We start from the raw sequence: 19199 nt of genomic DNA, 5'->3' as shown, positions 1-19199 counted from the left end.
CATACTGGGTCAGACCAAAGGTCCATCTAGCCCAGTATTCTGTCTCCGGACAGTGGCCGAGACCACGTACCCCAGAGGAAGTGGACTGAACAGTTAACAATCAGGAAGTCTCTCTCCTGCCATCCATCTTCAGCTTCTGACAGATGCAAGGGACACCATCCCTTACCCATCCTAGCTAATGGCCATTAACAGACCTAACCTCCATGAATTTATCTAGTTCTTTTTTAAACCCTGTGACAGTCCTAGCCTTCATAGTCTCCTCTGGCAAGGAGTTCCACCGATTGACTGTGCTGTGTGAAGAATTTCCTTTACTTATTTTACACCCGCTGCCCATTAATTTCATTTGGTGTCCTCTAGTTCTGATATTATTGGAACAGGTAAATAATCTTCCTTGTTCACTTTCTCCACATCACTCATAATTTTACATACTTTTGTCATATTCCCACTTAGGCTCCTCTTTTCTAATCTGGAAAGTCCTAGGCTGCGTCTACACTAGCCAGCTACCTCGAAGTAGCCGGAACAACTTCAAAGTAGCTATTTTGAAGTTGAAACTGACGTTAGCCAGTGAGACGTTGAAATCGCGATTCATACCAGAAGATGGGAATAGCGCCCTACTTTCACATTGAACGTCAAAGTAGCATTAAACATTAAAAAGGTCGTAGAGCAGTTTTTAAACTAAGAGGTGGGGGAAAGCTGATTGGTGCCGGGGAGCACGTGGATCGGACGGAGACGTCTCTTACACAAGGCTCCATAGATAGGGATTCCCTAGAAGTTAGTCAGATAGGGAACGTGGGAAATAATATATGGGCAAGATCAGATGTGAAACAATTGCATATAAAAAAATCCAAGGCGTCTGTGAAAGGCGGACATATAAATAGTGGTAGTTTTTTAAAGTGCTTTTACACAAATGCTCGGAGTCTGTCTAATAAGATGGATGAACTGGAGTACCTCATATCAAAGGAGGAAGTTGACATAATAGGCATCACAGAAACATGGTGGAATGAGGACAATCAATGGGACGCTATCATACCGGGATATAAATTATATCGGAAAGACAGAACAGGTCGTGCGGGTGGCGGAGTGGTACTATATGTGAAGGATAATATAGAATCAAATGAAACAAAAATCCTAAAGGAATCAAAATGTTCCATAGAATCATTATGGATAACAATTCATTCCTCTAATATGAATATGGCATTAGGAATATATTACCGACCACCTAACCAGGACAGTGATAGTGATGCTGAAATGTTAAGGGAGATTAAAGAGGCTATCACAATAAAAAACACAGTAATAATAGGAGATTTCAATTATCCCTGTATCGATTGGGTACATGTCACCTCAGGACGGGATTCAGAGATTAAATTTCTTGATGCCTTAAATGACTGCTTCTTGGAGCAGCTAGTACAGGAACCCACAAGGGGAGAGTCAATTCTCGATCTAGTCCTGACTGGAACGCAGGATCTGGTCCAAGAGGTAACTGTTACTGGACCGCTTGGAAATAGTGACCACAATATAATAACTTTTAATAGTCCAGTGTTGGGAAGAACACCGCAGTGGTCAACACTCTGGCATTTAATTTCAAAAAGGGGAATTACACTAAAATGAGGAAGCTAGTTAAACAGAAACTAAAAGGTAGAGTAACTAAACTAAAATCCCTGGAAGCTGCATGGAAACTGTTTAAAGACACCATACTAGAGGCCCAACTTAAATGTATACCCCAAATAAAAAAACACAGTAAGAGACCTAACAAAGAGCCACCATGGCTTAACAGCCATGTTAAAAAGGCAGTGAGAGAGAAAAGGGCAGCTTTTAAAAAGTGGAAGTCAAATCCTAGTGAGGAAAATAGAAAGGAACATAAACACTCCCAAATTAAGTGTCATAATGTAGTAAGAAAAGCCAAAAAAGATTTTGAGGAACAGCTAGCCAAAAATTCAAAAAATGATAGTAAAATGTTTTTTAAATACATTAGAAGCAGGAAGCCCGCTAAAAAAGCAGTGGGGCCCTTGGACGATAAAGATATAAAAGGAGCAATCAAGGAAGACAGTGCCATTGCGGAGCGATTAAATGATTTCTTTGCTTCAGTCTTCACAGCTGAGGATGTTACAGAGGTTCCTAAATCTGAGCCAGCCTTTTTAGGTGACAAATCTGAGGAACTCTCCCAGATTGAAGTGACATTAGAGGAGGTTTTGGAGTTAATTGATAAGCTGAATAGTAACAAGCCTCCAGGACCAGACGGTATTCACCCAAGGGTTCTGAAAGAACTCAAATGTGAAATTGCGGAGTTATTAACAGTGGTTTGTAACCTATCTTTAAATCCGCTTCGGTACCCAATGACTGGAAGACGGCCAATATAACGCCAATATTTAAAAAAGGCTCCAGAGCAGACCCTGGCAATTATAGACCGATAAGTCTAACATCAGTACCAGGCAAATTAGTAGAAACAATAGGAAAGAATAAAATTGCAAGGCATGTAGAAGAGCACGAATTGTTGGGCAAAAGTCAGCATGGTTTCTGCAGAGGGAAGTCGTGTCTAACTAATCTATTAGAATTCTTTGAAGGGGTTAATAAACATGCGGACAAGGGGCACCCAGGGGACATAATATACCTAGATTTCCAGAAAGCCTTTGACACGGTCCCACACCAAAGGCTTTTATGTAAATTAGGCGGTCATGGGATAGGAGGAAAGATCCTTTCATGGATCGGGAATTGGTTAAATGACAGAAAACAAAGGGTTGGAATAAATGGTAAATTTTCACAATGGAGGAGGGTAACTAGTGGTGTTCTCCAGGGATCAGTCCTGGGACCGATCCTGTTCAACTTGTTTATCAATGATCTAGAAAATGAGGTAAGCAGTGAGGTGGCAAAGTTTGCAGATGACACCAAGTTGTTCAGGACAGTCAAAACCAAAAGGGATTGTGAAGAACTACAAAAAGATCTCAGCAAACTGAGTGATTGGGCAGCAAAATGGCAAATGAAATTTAATGTGGGTAAGTGTAAGGTAATGCACATTGGAAAAAATAACCCAAATTACACGTACAACATGATGGGGTCAAATTTAGCTACGACAGATCAGGAAAGGGATCTTGGAGTTATAGTGGATAGTTCTCTGAAGACATCCACGCAGTGTGCAGCAGCAGTTAGTAAAGCAAATAGGATGTTAGGAATTATTAAAAAAGGGATAGATAATAAGACAAAAGATATCATACTTCCCCTATATAAAACTATGGTACGCCCACATCTTGAGTACTGTGTGCAGATGTGGTCTCCTCATCTCAAAAAAGATATATTGGCATTAGAAAAGGTTCAGAAAAGGGCGACTAAGATGATTTGGGGTTTGGAACGGGTCCCATATGGGGAGAGGCTAGAGAGACCGGGACTTTTCAGTCTGGAAAAGAGGCGATTGAGGGGCAATATGATAGAGGTATATAAAATCATGAATGGTGTGGAGAAAGTGAATATAGAAAAATTATTTACCTTTTCCCATAATACAAGAACTAGGGGACACCAAATGAAATTGATGGGTAGTAGGTTCAAAACTAATAAAAGGAAATTTTTCTTCACACAGCGCACAGTCAACCTGTGGAACTCCTTGCCGGAGGAGGCTGTGAAGGCCAGGACTCTATTAGGGTTTAAAAAAGAGCTCGATAAATTTTTGCAGGTTAGGTCCATAAATGGCTATTAGCCAGGGGTAAAGTATGGTGCCCTAGCCTTCAGTACAAGGGCAGGAGATGGATGGCAGGAGATAAATCACTTGATCATTGTCTTCTGTTCTCCTTCTCTGGGGGACCTGGGATTGGCCACTGTCGGCAGACGGGATACTGGGCTGGATGGACCTTTGGTCTGACCCAGTATGGCCATTCTTATGTTCTTATGTTCTTATGTGTGTAGATGATCCACGTCCCGCTACTTCAAAATAGTGGGGTCTTCCATGGCAGCAATCAGCTGAGACGTGCTGTCCAGCCCCTACGGGGCACTATGATCACTGCATGCAGCAGCCCTTAAAGCACCACAGACCTGGACATCCTGTGGCAGGAAGCTGAGAGCGTGCAGGCAGCAGCAGCCATACGAGCTCGCCCTGCACACCCTAAGCGACACCCCAAGCTGCCCACCCACCACCCATGGCAGCCAGCCAGCTCCCTGAGTGCCCCCAGGGTTTCCCCCCCAAGGGGACCCAGGGCTCCCAGGCATCCAGCTGGGGCGGGGAGAAGTGGTGGGGCCCCTCCTGGATGAACACTGAGCTCCAAGACCTGCTGGGCTGTGAGGTGAGGAGGAGGTGCTCCATGTACTTGTGAGCAAGTGGCAGAATTGAGAAGTGTTTGCTGGGTTGGCCAAGGGCCTGGCTGTCCAGGGTCACACTGCCCACACTCTGGATCATGGCCAGAGCAAAGTAAAGGAGTTGTGGCAGGGTTACACCTGGGCCCGGTACTCCGCCAGCTGGTCTGGGGCTGCCCCCACTGCTTGCCCCTATTACAGGGAGCTCATGGCAATCCTGGGCCCCCGGTACACCTCCTCCCGCTGGCCATCCTTGACACCCCAGCTGAGACGCCCCAGCAGGCCTTGGAGCTGGAGTCCATCCCGGAGGCCAGCCCCCCATCCTGGGGGGCCACTGAAAGAGCCAGCCCTTGGGACCAACAAGCAGGGATCAACCAGTGAAGGGGGGAGTGCCTCATCGACCTCCCATCCTGGAGCTCTATCTGGGCATCTGGCTGACAGGCATCCGCTGACTGCTGCAGTGGATTGTCAGTTACGTACCCCACAGGGCACGCACCCCTGGGCCAGGGTGCAGGGGCACCAGACATGACCACGGGGACTCCCACATTTCCAGCAGACCCTGGCCTGCCACAGCCCAGCCACAATGGCCCTGGGACAGCGGCACGGCCACAAGTGCCCATCAGCACCCGCTCCCACAGACAGCACTGTGCCCTAACCCCGGGGAGGAGGGGGGACCGTGCAATGGGAGCGCCCACCGGGATGCCGTGCCCACGGACAGGGAACGGGGGGGTGTGGGCCATGGGCCAGGGCTCAGAACTAAGAGACTTCTCCCTCCCTCCCTCCCTGTTTCTGCGCTGCACCATCTGAGGCCCTGGAAAGTCAGGCACCATCTGTCGTCCTGGAGAGCCCCCTGGGGTCCAGGGACCACCAGCGCCTGGGGGCACCACCAGCTCCTGGACCTGCCCACCCCCACCAGACCCAGGGGACAGCCCCCATGGATTCCCAGCTCCTGGTGACTCTCCAGTGGCAGGTGGAGGTAGCTGAGGAGAGGCTCTCCCATGACTGGGAGGAGGCCACCTGGCGGTGGGCAGCATGGCAGGACTTCATGGGGGTCTTCAGGGACATCACCCAGTCATTCCGGCAGGTTGTGGCCTGGTTCCCACTTCCCTCCTGTTGGGTCAATAAGTTAGACGTTTTTTAAAGTGGGGGTCTAAAATGGTGTCATTTTATGTTGTTAACAAGTTACCTCAAACTAAAAAGGCAAACCTAATTAAGAACTGTTATTAGCGCCAGCTGTAGTTGGCAAACTAACTTAGTATAAAGGCAATGGAGGGTCCTGTGGCACCTTATAGACTAACAGAAAAGTTTTGAGCATGAGGTTTCGTGAGCACAGACTCACTTCATCAGATGCTGGTCTCGGAAATCTGCAGGGCTTATTTATACCTGGCCCTGCAGATTTCCAAGACCAGTATCTGATGAAGTGAGTCTGTGCTCATGAAAGCTCATGCTCAGAACTTTTCTGTTAGTCTATAAGGTGCCACAGAACCCTTCGTTGCTGTTACAGATCCAGACTAACACGGCTACCCCTCCGATACTTAGTATAAAGGGCGGACCTAATTAAGGACTGTGGTTATGCACACAGCACGCAACATCTGTGCACACGGCACGCAACTGCCTGGGAAAGTATATAAAGTGGAGGTTTAAGCCAAGCTGGAGGGGGTGGCTTTTCCGTTGGTCCTCTTTTAAAAAGTAAAGGAAAAAAACATCTCTAAAAGCAGAGCTAAAAGCTAAAAAGCTAAGTTAAAGCTACACATCACTTTGGGATGTACTTTGGCGCCACTGTCACTGTCAGGTGCCATTAGGCCCTAATGCACCTATGCAGACACTAATCTGCCATTAATGACAAGCACAACGGTGCTGTCATAACAAGCTGTCTCACATGAGCTAATCACACACCTAAACTCCTCATTGGTTCTGGTTGCTGTCATGCTGTTTGCTGCTGCAACGTTATCGTTCCTGAAGGAAGCAAAGCTGCCGTACACTATGTTCCAGTCATCGTCATCGTTCCATGTCACCGTTCACCGTGTTCCAAGCTGTGTTCCACCCGCCCAGTGTTACCTAGAGTCAACACCACTATACCGCCACAACCTAAACGCCATCACCATGATTACTGACATCGTGGGTTCGCCTCACTCTTCCTCCTCTAAGGCTCCAAGGAGCCACGGAGTTAAAGGTCGTAAGCCTCGTTCATATACTGGAAAGTATTGAATTCCGGGTTGCAAGGGTTAGGGTTTCGGAGTGTAAAGGTTTTTTAAGGTAATGTTTATGTGTGTTGTATGGCTAAATTCATTGCCTTGTTTCCAAATTGTTATCCAATACATGGTTTGGCCCTAAATTCTATGTCAAGTACTAATCTAACTACCAGTGATAAAGATATGGGAGGGAGTCAAATCTCAAGCCACCTAAGCTAAGGCATAGTCAAAGTCCCTAGATTATTAATTTGTTATTTCTCAGTGTACCAAATTTGGCGACCGCAGAAGGACTCCCCCAAATTAATTGGTATTCTGTTTTGTTCAAACTTGTATGGACAAAACTTGAGCTTGGCAGTGAATTTATTTTAAGAAGCACTATCCTTGGGGATATAGTGTGGCAAACAACTGACTTGGTCGGTAACAGAATGCTAGCATAAGCTTCCAGGAACCATTATAGGCTTGGCTTACGAAGTATGGTGAGCAGGCTTCGGTTTACGGGCCTAGCTAATAATATAAGGATTGAGGTGAACAATCCGAAGAACTGAAGTGATGATAACCTCGAACCAACTCTTCGATTCGGAAGGCTGGAGACCCCAGTACAATAAAAATTCTTTGGAAGCTGCAGTCCAATTATTTGGAAAGGGATCAAATCCCTGGGCAAAGAGCTCTTTCAAAGGGGAAGATGCCCTAAATAAGTTTGGAGAATTATGGAAAAAGCTTAAAGTAACCAAGCCGTTTCCCAAGAAAAAGTATCAAAAGAGAGCGCTCTGATTTATGGTCTTGCTTTGGTGGGTAAAGAACTAACTGGTTGTGTAAAACAGCTAAAGGCAAAGTATGACAACACTATAGGGGTCGTTCAGTCCTTAGAAGCCCAGCTTAATCAAAAGGAAACTGACCTAAAAAGTAAGGAAGCTTTGGTTCAGACATTAAATGTCATGGTTTCTCAGAATAAAAATAAAATATCCAAGTCGTCTAGTAAATTAAAACAAACTAAGGAAATTACATTAGAACAGACTGCTCAAATTAATAGGCTCAAACTGCCATTAGGCAATTACTAAAAGAAGTCAATGGCGCTAGGGCAGTCGGAGACCATTCTAAGTGTGAGCAAGCTATCAAGCAGTTACAGCAGCAGCTTTGCTCAGCAAAGGGTGTGGTAGCAGCAGTTCAGCCTCATTGGAATTTAACATGGCTAACTCCTAAAATAGACCATAGAAATTTAAGTCCTTCTGCTCCACCTTTTAATCAAGGAGGAGTAAGTGGAGTCAAAATTATGGCCCCAATTACAACTAGTGTTGTGGGATATCCTGGACAAAATCATGCAGTTATCAAGCATGAACAAAAGGCCTTAACCCCAGAACAGACAAGAGCATTGGGGAAAAGTATGGGGATGTGTACTAGAGGCAAAGCTTTAAATTGGTTAGCCATACTAAGTGCCACTCCAAAATTAACCCCGAAAAATGTAATAATTCTCCTAAAGGAGCGCATGCCTGTAGAGGACTATTTGTCCCTACCCTATGCCATGCTCAATAATCCTCAAGTAAAGCAAATTGCTATATATAAGGTGGTGTATCATTTATACTTTCCACATGAGGCCATTTTAGGAAATGTTTATTCAGATAAACAAGGGAAGGGAGAAAAACCCAATATATATACTATGCGTAAAAAGTTGTTATATTGGTTAGCAGGTCTAGGGGTTGTAAGGAATGGTATTTTAAGTTATGATATCCCACAGTTCAAAAAAATTTGTTACCAAGGTCTATCCCCAGCCGTGAAGTTAGCTTTAGGAGGATTTAATATGGCAAATATTCCATTAAGTAAACTAGAAGAAAAAATTTGTGAGGTTAATGATCTCCAGCAAATGGCCAGTGCTGTGAATAAACCCATGAGGAGAATAGCTGCCATTACTGATGGTTCGGTGCAGCGTACCAGGGAATGGTCCAAGGATCAAAACAAGAACAAACAATGGCCTCAACCCAGGATTCTCATGGGAAGAAGAGAAGACGTAGTAGCCACACGCCAAGTGTTAGTGCAGCGATTATCTAAGTACTTGCTCTGGGGCAAAATCCGAACAATGGACACGGACACTGTTTTTAAAGAACTGCTGCACTGCGAAAGGAATATAATGCTATCGCCCATTACCGAGAAACAGCTTTCTCGCTCTCTAAAAAGAGGTCGTAACAAAAACATTAATTGTAATACCGGTAATAATAAAGACCATTGAGTATGCCAAGCTTCCTCACCTCTAAAAAAAGTAACCCCACTAGAGTTTAAGGTATTTAAAAGTCCTATAATAAAGGGGGCTTCTACTAGCCCCCGTATTTACTATAGCCCATTGATCAACCTTACCGAACTTCCCCTTATAAACCACCTTTATTATATACTAACTCTGAAAAAGCCACCAAAAAGGTAATACATCCTATCATTCCACTAGGTCTGTTCATAAACCAGTCCGTTTTAATACCAGTTCATAATAAAATGTGGGCACATATCAAAAAAAAAAAAAAAAAAGGTAAAAACAGTAAACTTGAAAGCATGTGTAGAGCAACCTACTTTAAAATACTTGGGTACTACTGGGTTATGGGAACAAAGCCATGTATGTTTAAATGCATGGGAAGGAAAATGTCTTTATAAAATACATCTGCTCAATCCAAAATTAAACCATTCAGTAGCTGTCCAGACTCAGAAAGGGTGTATATGTATAAGAAGTCTTTGTCCAACGTTCACAGTAAATACATTTCATATAGTCTTAAATAAGCACGGCTCCAATCTATGTATATATAACGCATACCACATACAAGGATGTGATGTGGAGGTCCATCTATTGGAGCCAACCAATAACAAGGTCAAAATTAACCTTCGGCTCATAAGAAAGGTTAAACCTATTAACATGAAACCAAGTGTCAAAGCTATAAAGTCCCTATTTCATCACCCCAAGTTAATACAAATAATAAAACAAATTGGGTATCAGGGTAAAAAAGCAAGAGTTACAGTCCAACATGCGGCAAATAAAATGAAAAAAGTCAGAATGTAGTATTCAACCTATTGTTCAAAGTCATTGGTGGGATTTGTTTACAAGTATGAATGGTTTTGGATCACGGATTAAAAATCCACTGTTTGTTTGTATTGGTATTCAATGTACATTAACAGTGTATTTAATTGTATTATCAGTATATGTATGTACCAAAAGGCCCATAATGCATAATTCTAATATGTTTTCTTTAAAATAACAATTGTAATGTTATGGTTAAATTGTAATGGTCTAGTTTCGTTGTTTTCTCAATCTCACTAACCATCAAGGAGGGGAATTGTTGGGTCAATAAGTCAGACGTTGTTTTCTAAAGTGGGGTCTAAATGGCGCCATTTTGGGTGCGTCTACACTAGCCAGCTACTTCAAAGTAGCCAGCACAACGTCGAAATAGCACCCATTGCGTCTACACGCGCCATGTGCTATTTCGACGTTGAAATCAATGTTAGGCGGCAAGACACCGAAGATGGGAATAGCACCCTACTTTGATGTTGAACATCGAAGTAGGGTGTGTGTAGACGATCTGCGTCCCGCTACTTCGAAATAGCGGGGTCCTCCATGGCGGCCATCAGCTGAGGGGTTGAGACGCTCTGTCCAGCCCCTGCGGGGCTCTATGGTCCCCCCTGCGCAGCGGCCTTTAAAGCACCACGGACCCGGATTTCCTGTGGCAGGAAGCTGAGAGTGTGCAGGCAGCAGCACATGCACGTGCTAGCCCTGCATGCCCTCTCCAGACCCTGACCCGAGCACCCAGCGTCATGGCATCGAGCCAGCCCCCTGAGCGCCCCCTCCTGAGGGGACCCAGGCACCCCCAGCAGCCAAGTGGGGGGCCAAAAAGAGGCAGGGCCCCTCCTGGTTGGAGGCCGAGCTCTGAGACCTGCTGGGGCTCTGGGGTGAAGAGGAGGTGCTCCACGTGATAGGGAGCAAGCAGCAGAACGCAGAAGCATTCGCCCGACTGGCCAAGGGCCTGGCCGCCCGGAGTCACCCTGCCCACACTTTGGATCTCATCTGGAGTAAGGTGAAGGAGTTGCGGCAGGGTTACGCCCGGGCCCGGGACTCGGCCAGCCAGTCTGGGGCTGCCCTCGCCACTTGCCCCTATTACAGGGAGCTCAGGGCCATCCTGGGCCCCCGGGACACCTGCTCCCCCCCAGCCACCCTTGACACCGCAGCTGACGAGCCCCAGCAGGCCTCGGAGCTGGAGTCCAGCCCAGAGGCCAGCACCGCACCCTGGGGCCCACCTGAGGAGCCTCACCTCGGGACAGCAGAAGAGGGGGTCCAGCAGCAAGGACGGGGGACTCCTCATCGACCTCCCCTCCCAGAGCACCAGCCAGGCGTCCACCCACCAGGCTTCCCCCGACCGCGGCAATGGATGGTCAGGTACATACCCCACAGAGCACACACCCATGGGCGGGGGCACCAGAAATGACCGGGAGCCTCACACTCCCCCAGCGGACCCCAACCTGCAAACGCCCAGCCACTGTACGGTCCCAGGACGATGGCACGGCCATCAGCGCCCATCAGCACCTGCACCCATGGACAGCACTCAGCCTTAACCCCGGGGGCATGGGGAAAATGCCATGGTGACAGCCAACAGGGACATCAAACCCACCAATGGGGATGGAGACCCAGCACCCAAGAGGGGGCAGGGGGAACGGGCCATGGGCCAGGGCACTGTACTAACAGCCTTCGCCTCTCTCTCTCCCTCTCTCCAGCTGCAGCATCCAACGCCCCAGGCAGTCAGGCACCGTCCGTCATCCCCGACAGCCTGCCAGAGGTCAGCCACCGCCAGCGGCTGGAGACACCCCCAAGGGCAGCAGGACGGTCCTGCCACCACCGGACTCTGGGATGGCCCCTGTGGACCCACAGCTCCTGGCAGCTCTCCGGTGGCAGATGGAGGTGGTGGAGGAGAGACTCTGGTTTGACCAGGAGGAGTCCACCTGGTGGTGGGTGGCATGGGAGGACTTTATAGGGGTCTTTTGGGACATAGCCAGGTCGATCCGGGAGGCCGTCACCCAGCTCCCGCCCCCAACTGTCCCCCGGGCTGCCCTCCCCACTGCTCCACCCGAGGCCCCCCCCGCTGCACTGCCTGACGCCCCACCCGCCTCGCCACCTGCTGTTCCGCCTGCTGTCCCACCCGCCTCGCCACCTGCAAGCTCCACAGAGCCCACTGGGGCTGAAGACTGGCCAGTGGAGGCATCCTGGCCATACTTGCTGGTCCTCCCAGCCCCCAGCCGGCCATACCGGGGACCGTGGACACGGGGGGGGAGGGGGGGTTGCAAGCCATACCTGCTGCAGGTCGCGCCCCTCTACCCCCACCCCGGACTGATGGGCCAACAGCCGAGTCGGCCGCTGGGCCCCCATGTATATAGTTGTCCCCCATGTATATAGTTGTCCCCCTTTTTGTATATTCGTTGCAGTTTCTGTTGTGAACAAAACAAGTTTTCAGGTTTCAGAAAAAAAAAGGTTCTATTTTCCAAAAAGCTGGAGGCGTGTGCTTGTTGGGGGGGGTGGCGTGCGGGTGTTGGAGGTGGTGTGTGGGCATTGCGGGCTGTGTGGGGGGGGGATCTTCTGGGGAAGGCCAGAGAGGTGCTCGGGGGTCTCCCTGATTGAAGTGGGCCCACAGAGCCTCGCGGACCCTTACCCCCTCATGGTGGGCCTGGTGGCTGGGTGCAGCGGCTGGCTGGGGGAAGCCCGTGCCGGCGTCGACCGCCCACCCCTGGACGAAAGCCTCCCCCTTGCTCTCAACGATGTTGTGGAGTGTGCAGCACGCGCCCACAACCTGGGGGATGTTTTGGAGGCTGACGTGCAGTCGGGCAAGAAGGCACCGCCAGCGGGCCTTCAGACGTCCGAAGTCCTCTCCAACACCTGGCGGGCGTGGTTCAGGCGGGCTTTGAACTGCTCCTGGCTGGCATTGAGGTGGCCAGTGTACGGGCGCATGAGCCAGGGCTGAAGGGGGTAGGCTGCATCTACCATGAGGCAGAGGGGCACGGTGGTGGGATGTAGGTCCCTGCCTCTAGCTGGCGGCACAGGCCCGAGTTCCTAAAAACACAAGCATCATGGGTGCAGCTGGGCCAGCCCCCATACACGTTCTGGAAGCGGCCCGAACCGTCCACCATGGCCTGCAGGACCACGGAGTGGTAGCCCCTGCGGTTTATGTATCTTCCTCCACTGTGGTCTGGGACGCGGATGGGGACATGGATCCCATCCAGGGCCCTGAAGCAGTTTGGGAGCCCCATGGAGGCGAATCCAGCGACAGCTGCATCCAGGTCCCTGAGTTGGACGACCCTCTGGGGCAACATGGCATTAAGTGCACGGACCACCTGTGGGGAGGGAACACAGGTGCCCATGAGGCTGTGCAGGGTGCCCCAGGGCTCTTCCCCCAGGTGCCCCTCCCAGGCACCTCCCCGGGTACCCCACCCTCCCAACCCCTCCCTCCCCGGTGTCCCTCCCTCCCTCCCCAAACCCACACCCGGCCACCCCTCCCCACAGTGAGTGCGTGCCCAGGCCTCCTTAACTCCATGACGATGGCCCCGACCGTAGCCTTTTCCACTCCTAACTGGTGTCCCACGGAGCGATAGCTGTCTGGAGTGGCCAGCTTCCAGACGGCTATTGCGACCCTCCTCTCGACGGGGAGGGAGCGCCGCATCTGGGTGTCGTGGTGCCTCAGTGCTGGGGTGAGCCACTGGCAGAGCTTGAGAAAGGTCTGCTGGCGCATGCGGAGGTTTTGGAGCCACATATCGTCGTCCCACTCCCACATCATGAGCTGCTCCCACCACTCGTAGCTGGTGAGGTAGAGGCGAGCCCGGTGGTCAGGGGCGTCCGTGTCTGCCTTCGGGGAGGGCTCTTCTGGCAGGAACCACTGGGCAGCCTCCTGGTCAGCACCTATCAGGGAGCTTGCCCCCTGGATGACTACCTGGAGGGCCTCTTCATCCTGCTGCTGCTGGGTGTCCATATCTGCTGTGACTTTGTCTGCGAGGGAGTGGCTACTGCTCTGCAGACCTCGTGCTGGGCAGGCCGGGTGTGTCTGGGAGGGGCCTCTTAAAGGAGCGGCTTGCTGTTGCCCCAGAAGGGCTAGTCCAGACTGTGACCTGGTCCGCGGGCTTTCCTGGACCCTTATTTCGAAATGGGGATGCTTGTGTGTGTGGACGCTCTGCATTTCCTTCCGGGGCGGCTCCTTTCGACGTTCCCTGTCACTACTTCGACGTTGAATGTCGATGGCACCAGCCTTGGAGGACATGCAGACGATACGCGTCGAAGTAGCCTATTTCGATGTTCTGACTTCGAAATAGGCTACCTCGACGCAGTGTGCTAGTGTAGACATCGCCTCTATGTATCCTCTTACCTGTTTCATGACATGCTTGTTACCTCCCCTTGTGCTTTCCTCCTGATATTCCAGACCAAGCTTCATTATTCATCATTTTTAAAAACCATTTCATCATATGCTAGGTTGGGGTGCCCTTACACTGTCCTGGTGGAATGTATTAACATGTTCTGTGTGTTTTAGCAGTGTTAGCAATACTGATGGCGAGTTCATGTCCCGAACACTGACGTACAGGCACACATCTGTTTTGACAGAGACTTCTTGTGACTCATAGTATCATGTTTGTCCACTTTCATTCAGGCCTAAGGACTTACACCAGTGCCCATCCTTCAGGATCTTTCTTTCTCCGACAGCCATCCTTTGAAGCCATGGGGCACAGACCACTTGCTGATATAACCTATAGTAAATGGTGTATTCTCTGCAGCTTGAAGTCTTTAAATCATGATTTGAGGATTTCAATTACTCAGCCAGAGGTTTGGGGCCTATAGTGGGCATGGTAGGAGAAGTTCTGTGGCCTGCAATATGGAGGAGGTTAGACTGAGTGATCTAGCCTTCAATTCTAAGAGTCTATTCCAGTCTCTGAACAACTATGGTCCTATAGTGAGAGCTGAAAGCAGAGGCAGGAAATAAAAACGCTTAATTAAAATACAGAAAAAAGATAAGATGTGGGCATCAGATATTTAAATTAGCCCATGCAAGTGTCTGAATTAACTTTTCAGTGGTAGGAACCACTACCGTTGAGATGAAGTCAGAAGGGATTAATCATCCAATTCTTCTGTATGAGATTCCTCTGAGAAAAATAAGAAAAATGAGCTCATGTGTCTTGAGCTCCCGTGAGGAGCTCTCCAAGAAACATGAAAAAGTCTATGTTTAAAAGCTCAGAGCTCAACCAACCCAGACATCTCTTTCCAGGCAGAATCTAGTCAGGGTCTTCCCAGACAGAAATACAACTTTCAGACATTCAAACAACCAAAGGCATTTCTCTAAAATCTGAACATGAATTTACTGGATGGTTCTGCAGTTCCAGTCGCAGGCTAGTTGGGAAGCAAATCAACCTTGACTGCCCAGATGCATCTCGCATCTTCCTGGTAAGTCACTTATATTTCTTGGTGTTCAGAGTCATAGACAGCTGGAATCAAAAAAAGTCTTTTTGCACCATGAGTCCAGTTTCCCAGCTCCTTATGTTCTCCAGGTTTCTTTCCACCCTCGGCAGCGCAGTCCCACTGCTCAGCTGCAGAGCTTTTCCCTAACACCTTAACTGGAATGTCTCACTTTAATCTTCTCCTTCACCTTCTTCGGAGATGGTGGTGAATTCCCCCCTTTCAGGCTATATTATTCCACTAAAGCTGTTTACGATAGTTTTGTTCCCATTAGTCATTCACAGTAATAGCCCATTTTCTTTTCACCCTATGCCTTGCCATCCAGGACCTATACGAAATAGCATCCTTTATATTTTCTTTAATTGTCATCAAAGCATTTTTCTGAAGGAATCCTAATTTATACAAGAAATCAAAATAAATTGGCATTCGCAAAAAATAAAAAGGAAATGGAAAACTCCCAAGCTTTACATTTATTCAGCCCAGACTGATGAGCCCTGGATGTTGAGCTCAGATTTCTCAAATTTGTCTCACCACACCTTACACTTAATGACTACTCTGATGGACCTTCAGTCTTTGATACAGTGCTAGCAGCACCTCTGTTTCAATGTTCTGAGTGGACCAACAGCAGGGGCTCAGTTTCTTGCCTTTACTTCTCTTAGAGCAGAATCTCACGAGTCTTCCACTTTTTCTCCTTGGCTGCATCTACACTAGCAAGTTCTTTCGAATGGTTTTTCGAAAGGGGGCTCTTTTGAACGATCCCATACAGCGTCTACACACAAAAAGTGTTCTATTGAAAGTAAAATAAAGAATGGAGTGTTCCTTTTGAAAGTGCTCTTCCACTCCCATTTTAGGAAGACTGTCTCCTTTTGAAAGCTTCTTTAGAAAGAAATAGTGCATAGACACTCCTTGGGGCCTTTCTTTCAAAAAAGGAGTCCTCACGGCACTGGATTTTTCAATCCCTGGCCCTTTCTTTTGAAAGATCGGGGCTGCATGGGTGCTTTCTATCAAAAGAGTGGACTGATCTTTCAATCTGCTTTTTTGTGTATGGACACGCTCTTTCCAAAGGAGTTTTTCTGGAAGTTATCTTCTGGAAGAACTTCTATCAAAGGATCTCTGTAGTGTAGACATAGCTCTTCTGTATACCACCCACTTATCACCCTGCAGGTCTCACTGGATTTCCAATTTATGCGTTTTCTTTTTTGGGGAGCCCGTGACCATTAAGACTGATGTACAACCTTCTTAAAACAAAGGGTTTTTAGTTATCAGGTGGAAGAAAGGACGATACAAATGGGGGATCATCAAACAACCAACTGCCTTCACACAAGATTTAATTTAAGACCTATAACCCTATATGTCTTCAGATAACCCATGGGTTTTTGTTCGCCCATTGCATGCTTGGGAGACTGTCCTTTAAAAGCTCACAAGCATCATTTCTTTTAGCAAGAAGCTTATTCCACCCTTCATGACCGTGGTCACCCTGATCACTAAACCAGTTCTGTCATCTGGAAGGGGATCAAGCCGGAGCTGTCAGAGAACATAGATTTGTTGATTTTACAGCCAGAAGGAATGACTGTGATCATGTAATCTGACCTCCTCTATAAGGAAGGACAGAAAACACAATCCCAAAATATTTCCCGCAACCCTGAGGATGGTCTTCAACACTGTAGTACCCCAGCATGAGGTGGCCATATTATTGCACCAGGAGCTCAGATTCAGCTGCTTATCCATCATGATGCACAGATCTTTTTCAATGGTCACTGCTTCCCAATAGACAACCCCCACTCCTCTAAGTTAAGCTTATGGACTTTACTTCTAAGTGTATATTTACTCATAGCCACATTCAGTGCATGTTTTCTTGAGCCAAGCTTGTCAAGCAATTTTAGTCATTCTGTATCAGTGACTTGACCTATTTGTTATTTTCCTCTCCCCCTGATTTTTATGTCATCTACAAACATTATGACTGATGACTGGAGGTTTTCTTAATTCTGGACTAGTTTTTTATAAACTCAAGGAAATTACCTTGAGCTGCCTCATCCCTCCTGCATGCTCCATCGAATCCAATGCTCTGGTGAGGGGTGATTAAACTAAAATATCCATCGACTAAACTCCATCATCTCATACCCAACATACAGTGTTAATTGACTATTTCAGGGCACTTCCCACGCATGGCTTGGGAGGGTGGAACTGAAATAAATGCCTTTTTCTTTGAGAACAGGTGGAGCCTTTACTCTCAGTCGCTGCTGCATTTTATGCTGCACCGTGTTTAATGTTGTCATCCTTTTTCCCGGCAGATTAATCTTATTAAAGGCATGGCTGGGGGAAATCACTCCATGGTGACAGAATTCATCCTCCTCGGGCTAACAGATCAGCCCCAAGAGAAGATGGTCTTCTTTCTCTTGTTCCTAGTGATTTATGCTATCAGCCTGCTGGGGAATCTGGGAATGATTGTGTTAATAAGGGCTGAAGCCCAACTTCATACCCCCATGTACTTTTTCCTCAGTAACTTGTCCCTCATAGATCTCTGCTGCACCTTGACCATCACCCCCAAGATGCTCGAAACATTGTTATCTGACGAGAACAGCATTTCTCTCTCTGGGTGTGTCATGCAGATGTTTCTCTGTGCTGTGTTTGTTACTGTGGAGGCCGTCATCTTGGCGGTGATGGCGTATGACCGCTTCGTCGCCATATGTAATCCCTTGCTTTACAGCACACTGATGTCCCCTGCGGCTTGCCTTCGGCTTGTTGGTGCATCCTACACTGTTGGTTTCACAACTGCCGTTGTTCATGTCGGATGCACCTTCAGTTTATCATTCTGCGGCTCCAACAGGATCCACCATTTCTTCTGTGACGTCCACCCACTGCTGAAACTCTCCTGCACTGACCCACGCATCAACGAGATTGTGCTCTTTACTTTCAGCTTTCTCATTGGCTTGTCCACTTCCCTGCAAATCCTCATCTCCTACATGTACATCCTCTCCACCATTCTGCGGATCCACTCCATGAAGGGCAGGTGCAAGGCCTTCTCTACCTGCACCTCCCACCTGCTGGCTGTCACCCTCTTCTACGGAAGTGCTCTATTTATATACTTACGCCCCTCATCCATTGACTCCCTGGACTACAACAGGGTGGCCTCTGTGTTTTACACAGTAGTGATCCCCATGCTGAATCCCCTGATCTACAGCCTGAGGAACAAGGAGGTGAAGGGAGCCATCAAGAAGACCATCAGCAGGAAAGTGGGCCTGTAACATTGACTGTAGAAATGTGGTACAATTTTTATTATCTTTTGTGGTTATTGGGGTGGATAAAAAGCCATCTAATTCTGCCTGGAGAGAAGAGATATGCCCAGGCATAAGAGAGTGTGGTTTCATTGCTTCACATAAGAGTTTAAGTAGGTTATTCTGTATGTAAGAATTGGGAAACCCCACTGGGCACCAAAATATCACAAGGGTGTAACGTATGAGTTTGTTTCATGAGGACAGCCTCACGCTTGAGAAAGCTCTGAGGCAGAGCATAATATGCAAACCTAAAAGCCCTGCTTGACAGCTCACAGCTATTACTTTGAAGAGCCCGGAGTAAAAAGCACCTCTCTTCTGCCATCACCAAAGAAGAGGAGCAGCAAAGTGTTCTTCTTAGATCCAAGCTTGTGCTACTCCTTCCAATATGTAAAGCTAACCTCTTATGTCCTGCTGTGGGACAGAGGGCAGTCCTCAGTGACTACAGATGACCCATCTGCTCAATTTCTTTCATGGTGGCTAAGGGTATACCAGGGGTCTCTTGGAGATAGAGGTTGTATAGGGCTCTATGTATGGTCTGAAGATTAGTGCAGTTATGAGATGGCCTGATAATCAGGCTTGGTTTAAGGCTAAAGGCTTGAAACAATGGTCAATGCCTAGCTAAAGCACCTCAAGCCTGAACAACACAGGGTTAACTATATTAACGTAGAGCAAGCTAAAAGCAAAAAGCCGAGCTGTGAGCAACACAGGCTCGCGGGACTGTGGCAGAGAGACAGGGCTAATCAGAACACTACCCCAAAGCACAAGGCACTCAGTGATACACATAAATACCTTCCAGTATGGTAACAGAACATCCTGCATGGTACCATAGACTACCCATAAACTTCCCATAGATAATAGCTTAGCATTGTGACATTCTGACCAGGTTCAGTACAGAGTCATTATGACAGCTTGAGTGATAGTGTTGTTTTGATGGTACCACTATCAACAAGGTAATGAGTAAGATCTAGTTACATTAAGGGGTGTCAACATATTATAACATAATATAATCAGGGG

At 47.8% G+C, this 19199-nt stretch overlaps 1 protein-coding gene across 1 annotated transcript; it reads left to right on the top strand.

Annotated features, from left to right (window-relative positions):
* Positions 1-17207: 17207 nt before the first annotated feature.
* Positions 17208-18155, top strand: LOC142014044 (olfactory receptor 8D4-like). Its single transcript, XM_074996054.1, has one exon. It carries the CDS (start codon positions 17220-17222, stop codon positions 18153-18155), a length of 936 nt encoding a protein of 311 aa, XP_074852155.1. The 5' UTR covers positions 17208-17219.
* The last annotated feature ends 1044 nt before the right edge of the window (positions 18156-19199 follow it).

The sequence above is a fragment of the Carettochelys insculpta genome, chromosome 6 (genome assembly GCF_033958435.1).
Source record: "Carettochelys insculpta isolate YL-2023 chromosome 6, ASM3395843v1, whole genome shotgun sequence".
NCBI lineage: Eukaryota > Metazoa > Chordata > Testudines > Carettochelyidae > Carettochelys > Carettochelys insculpta.
This window is presented reverse-complemented; position numbering and strand designations above follow the sequence as displayed.

Bases quoted from the DNA above. Each gene is read 5' to 3' on its own strand.
- LOC142014044 (XM_074996054.1), top strand. From the start codon at position 17,220: ATGGCTGGGGGAAATCACTCCATGGTGACAGAATTCATCCTCCTCGGG.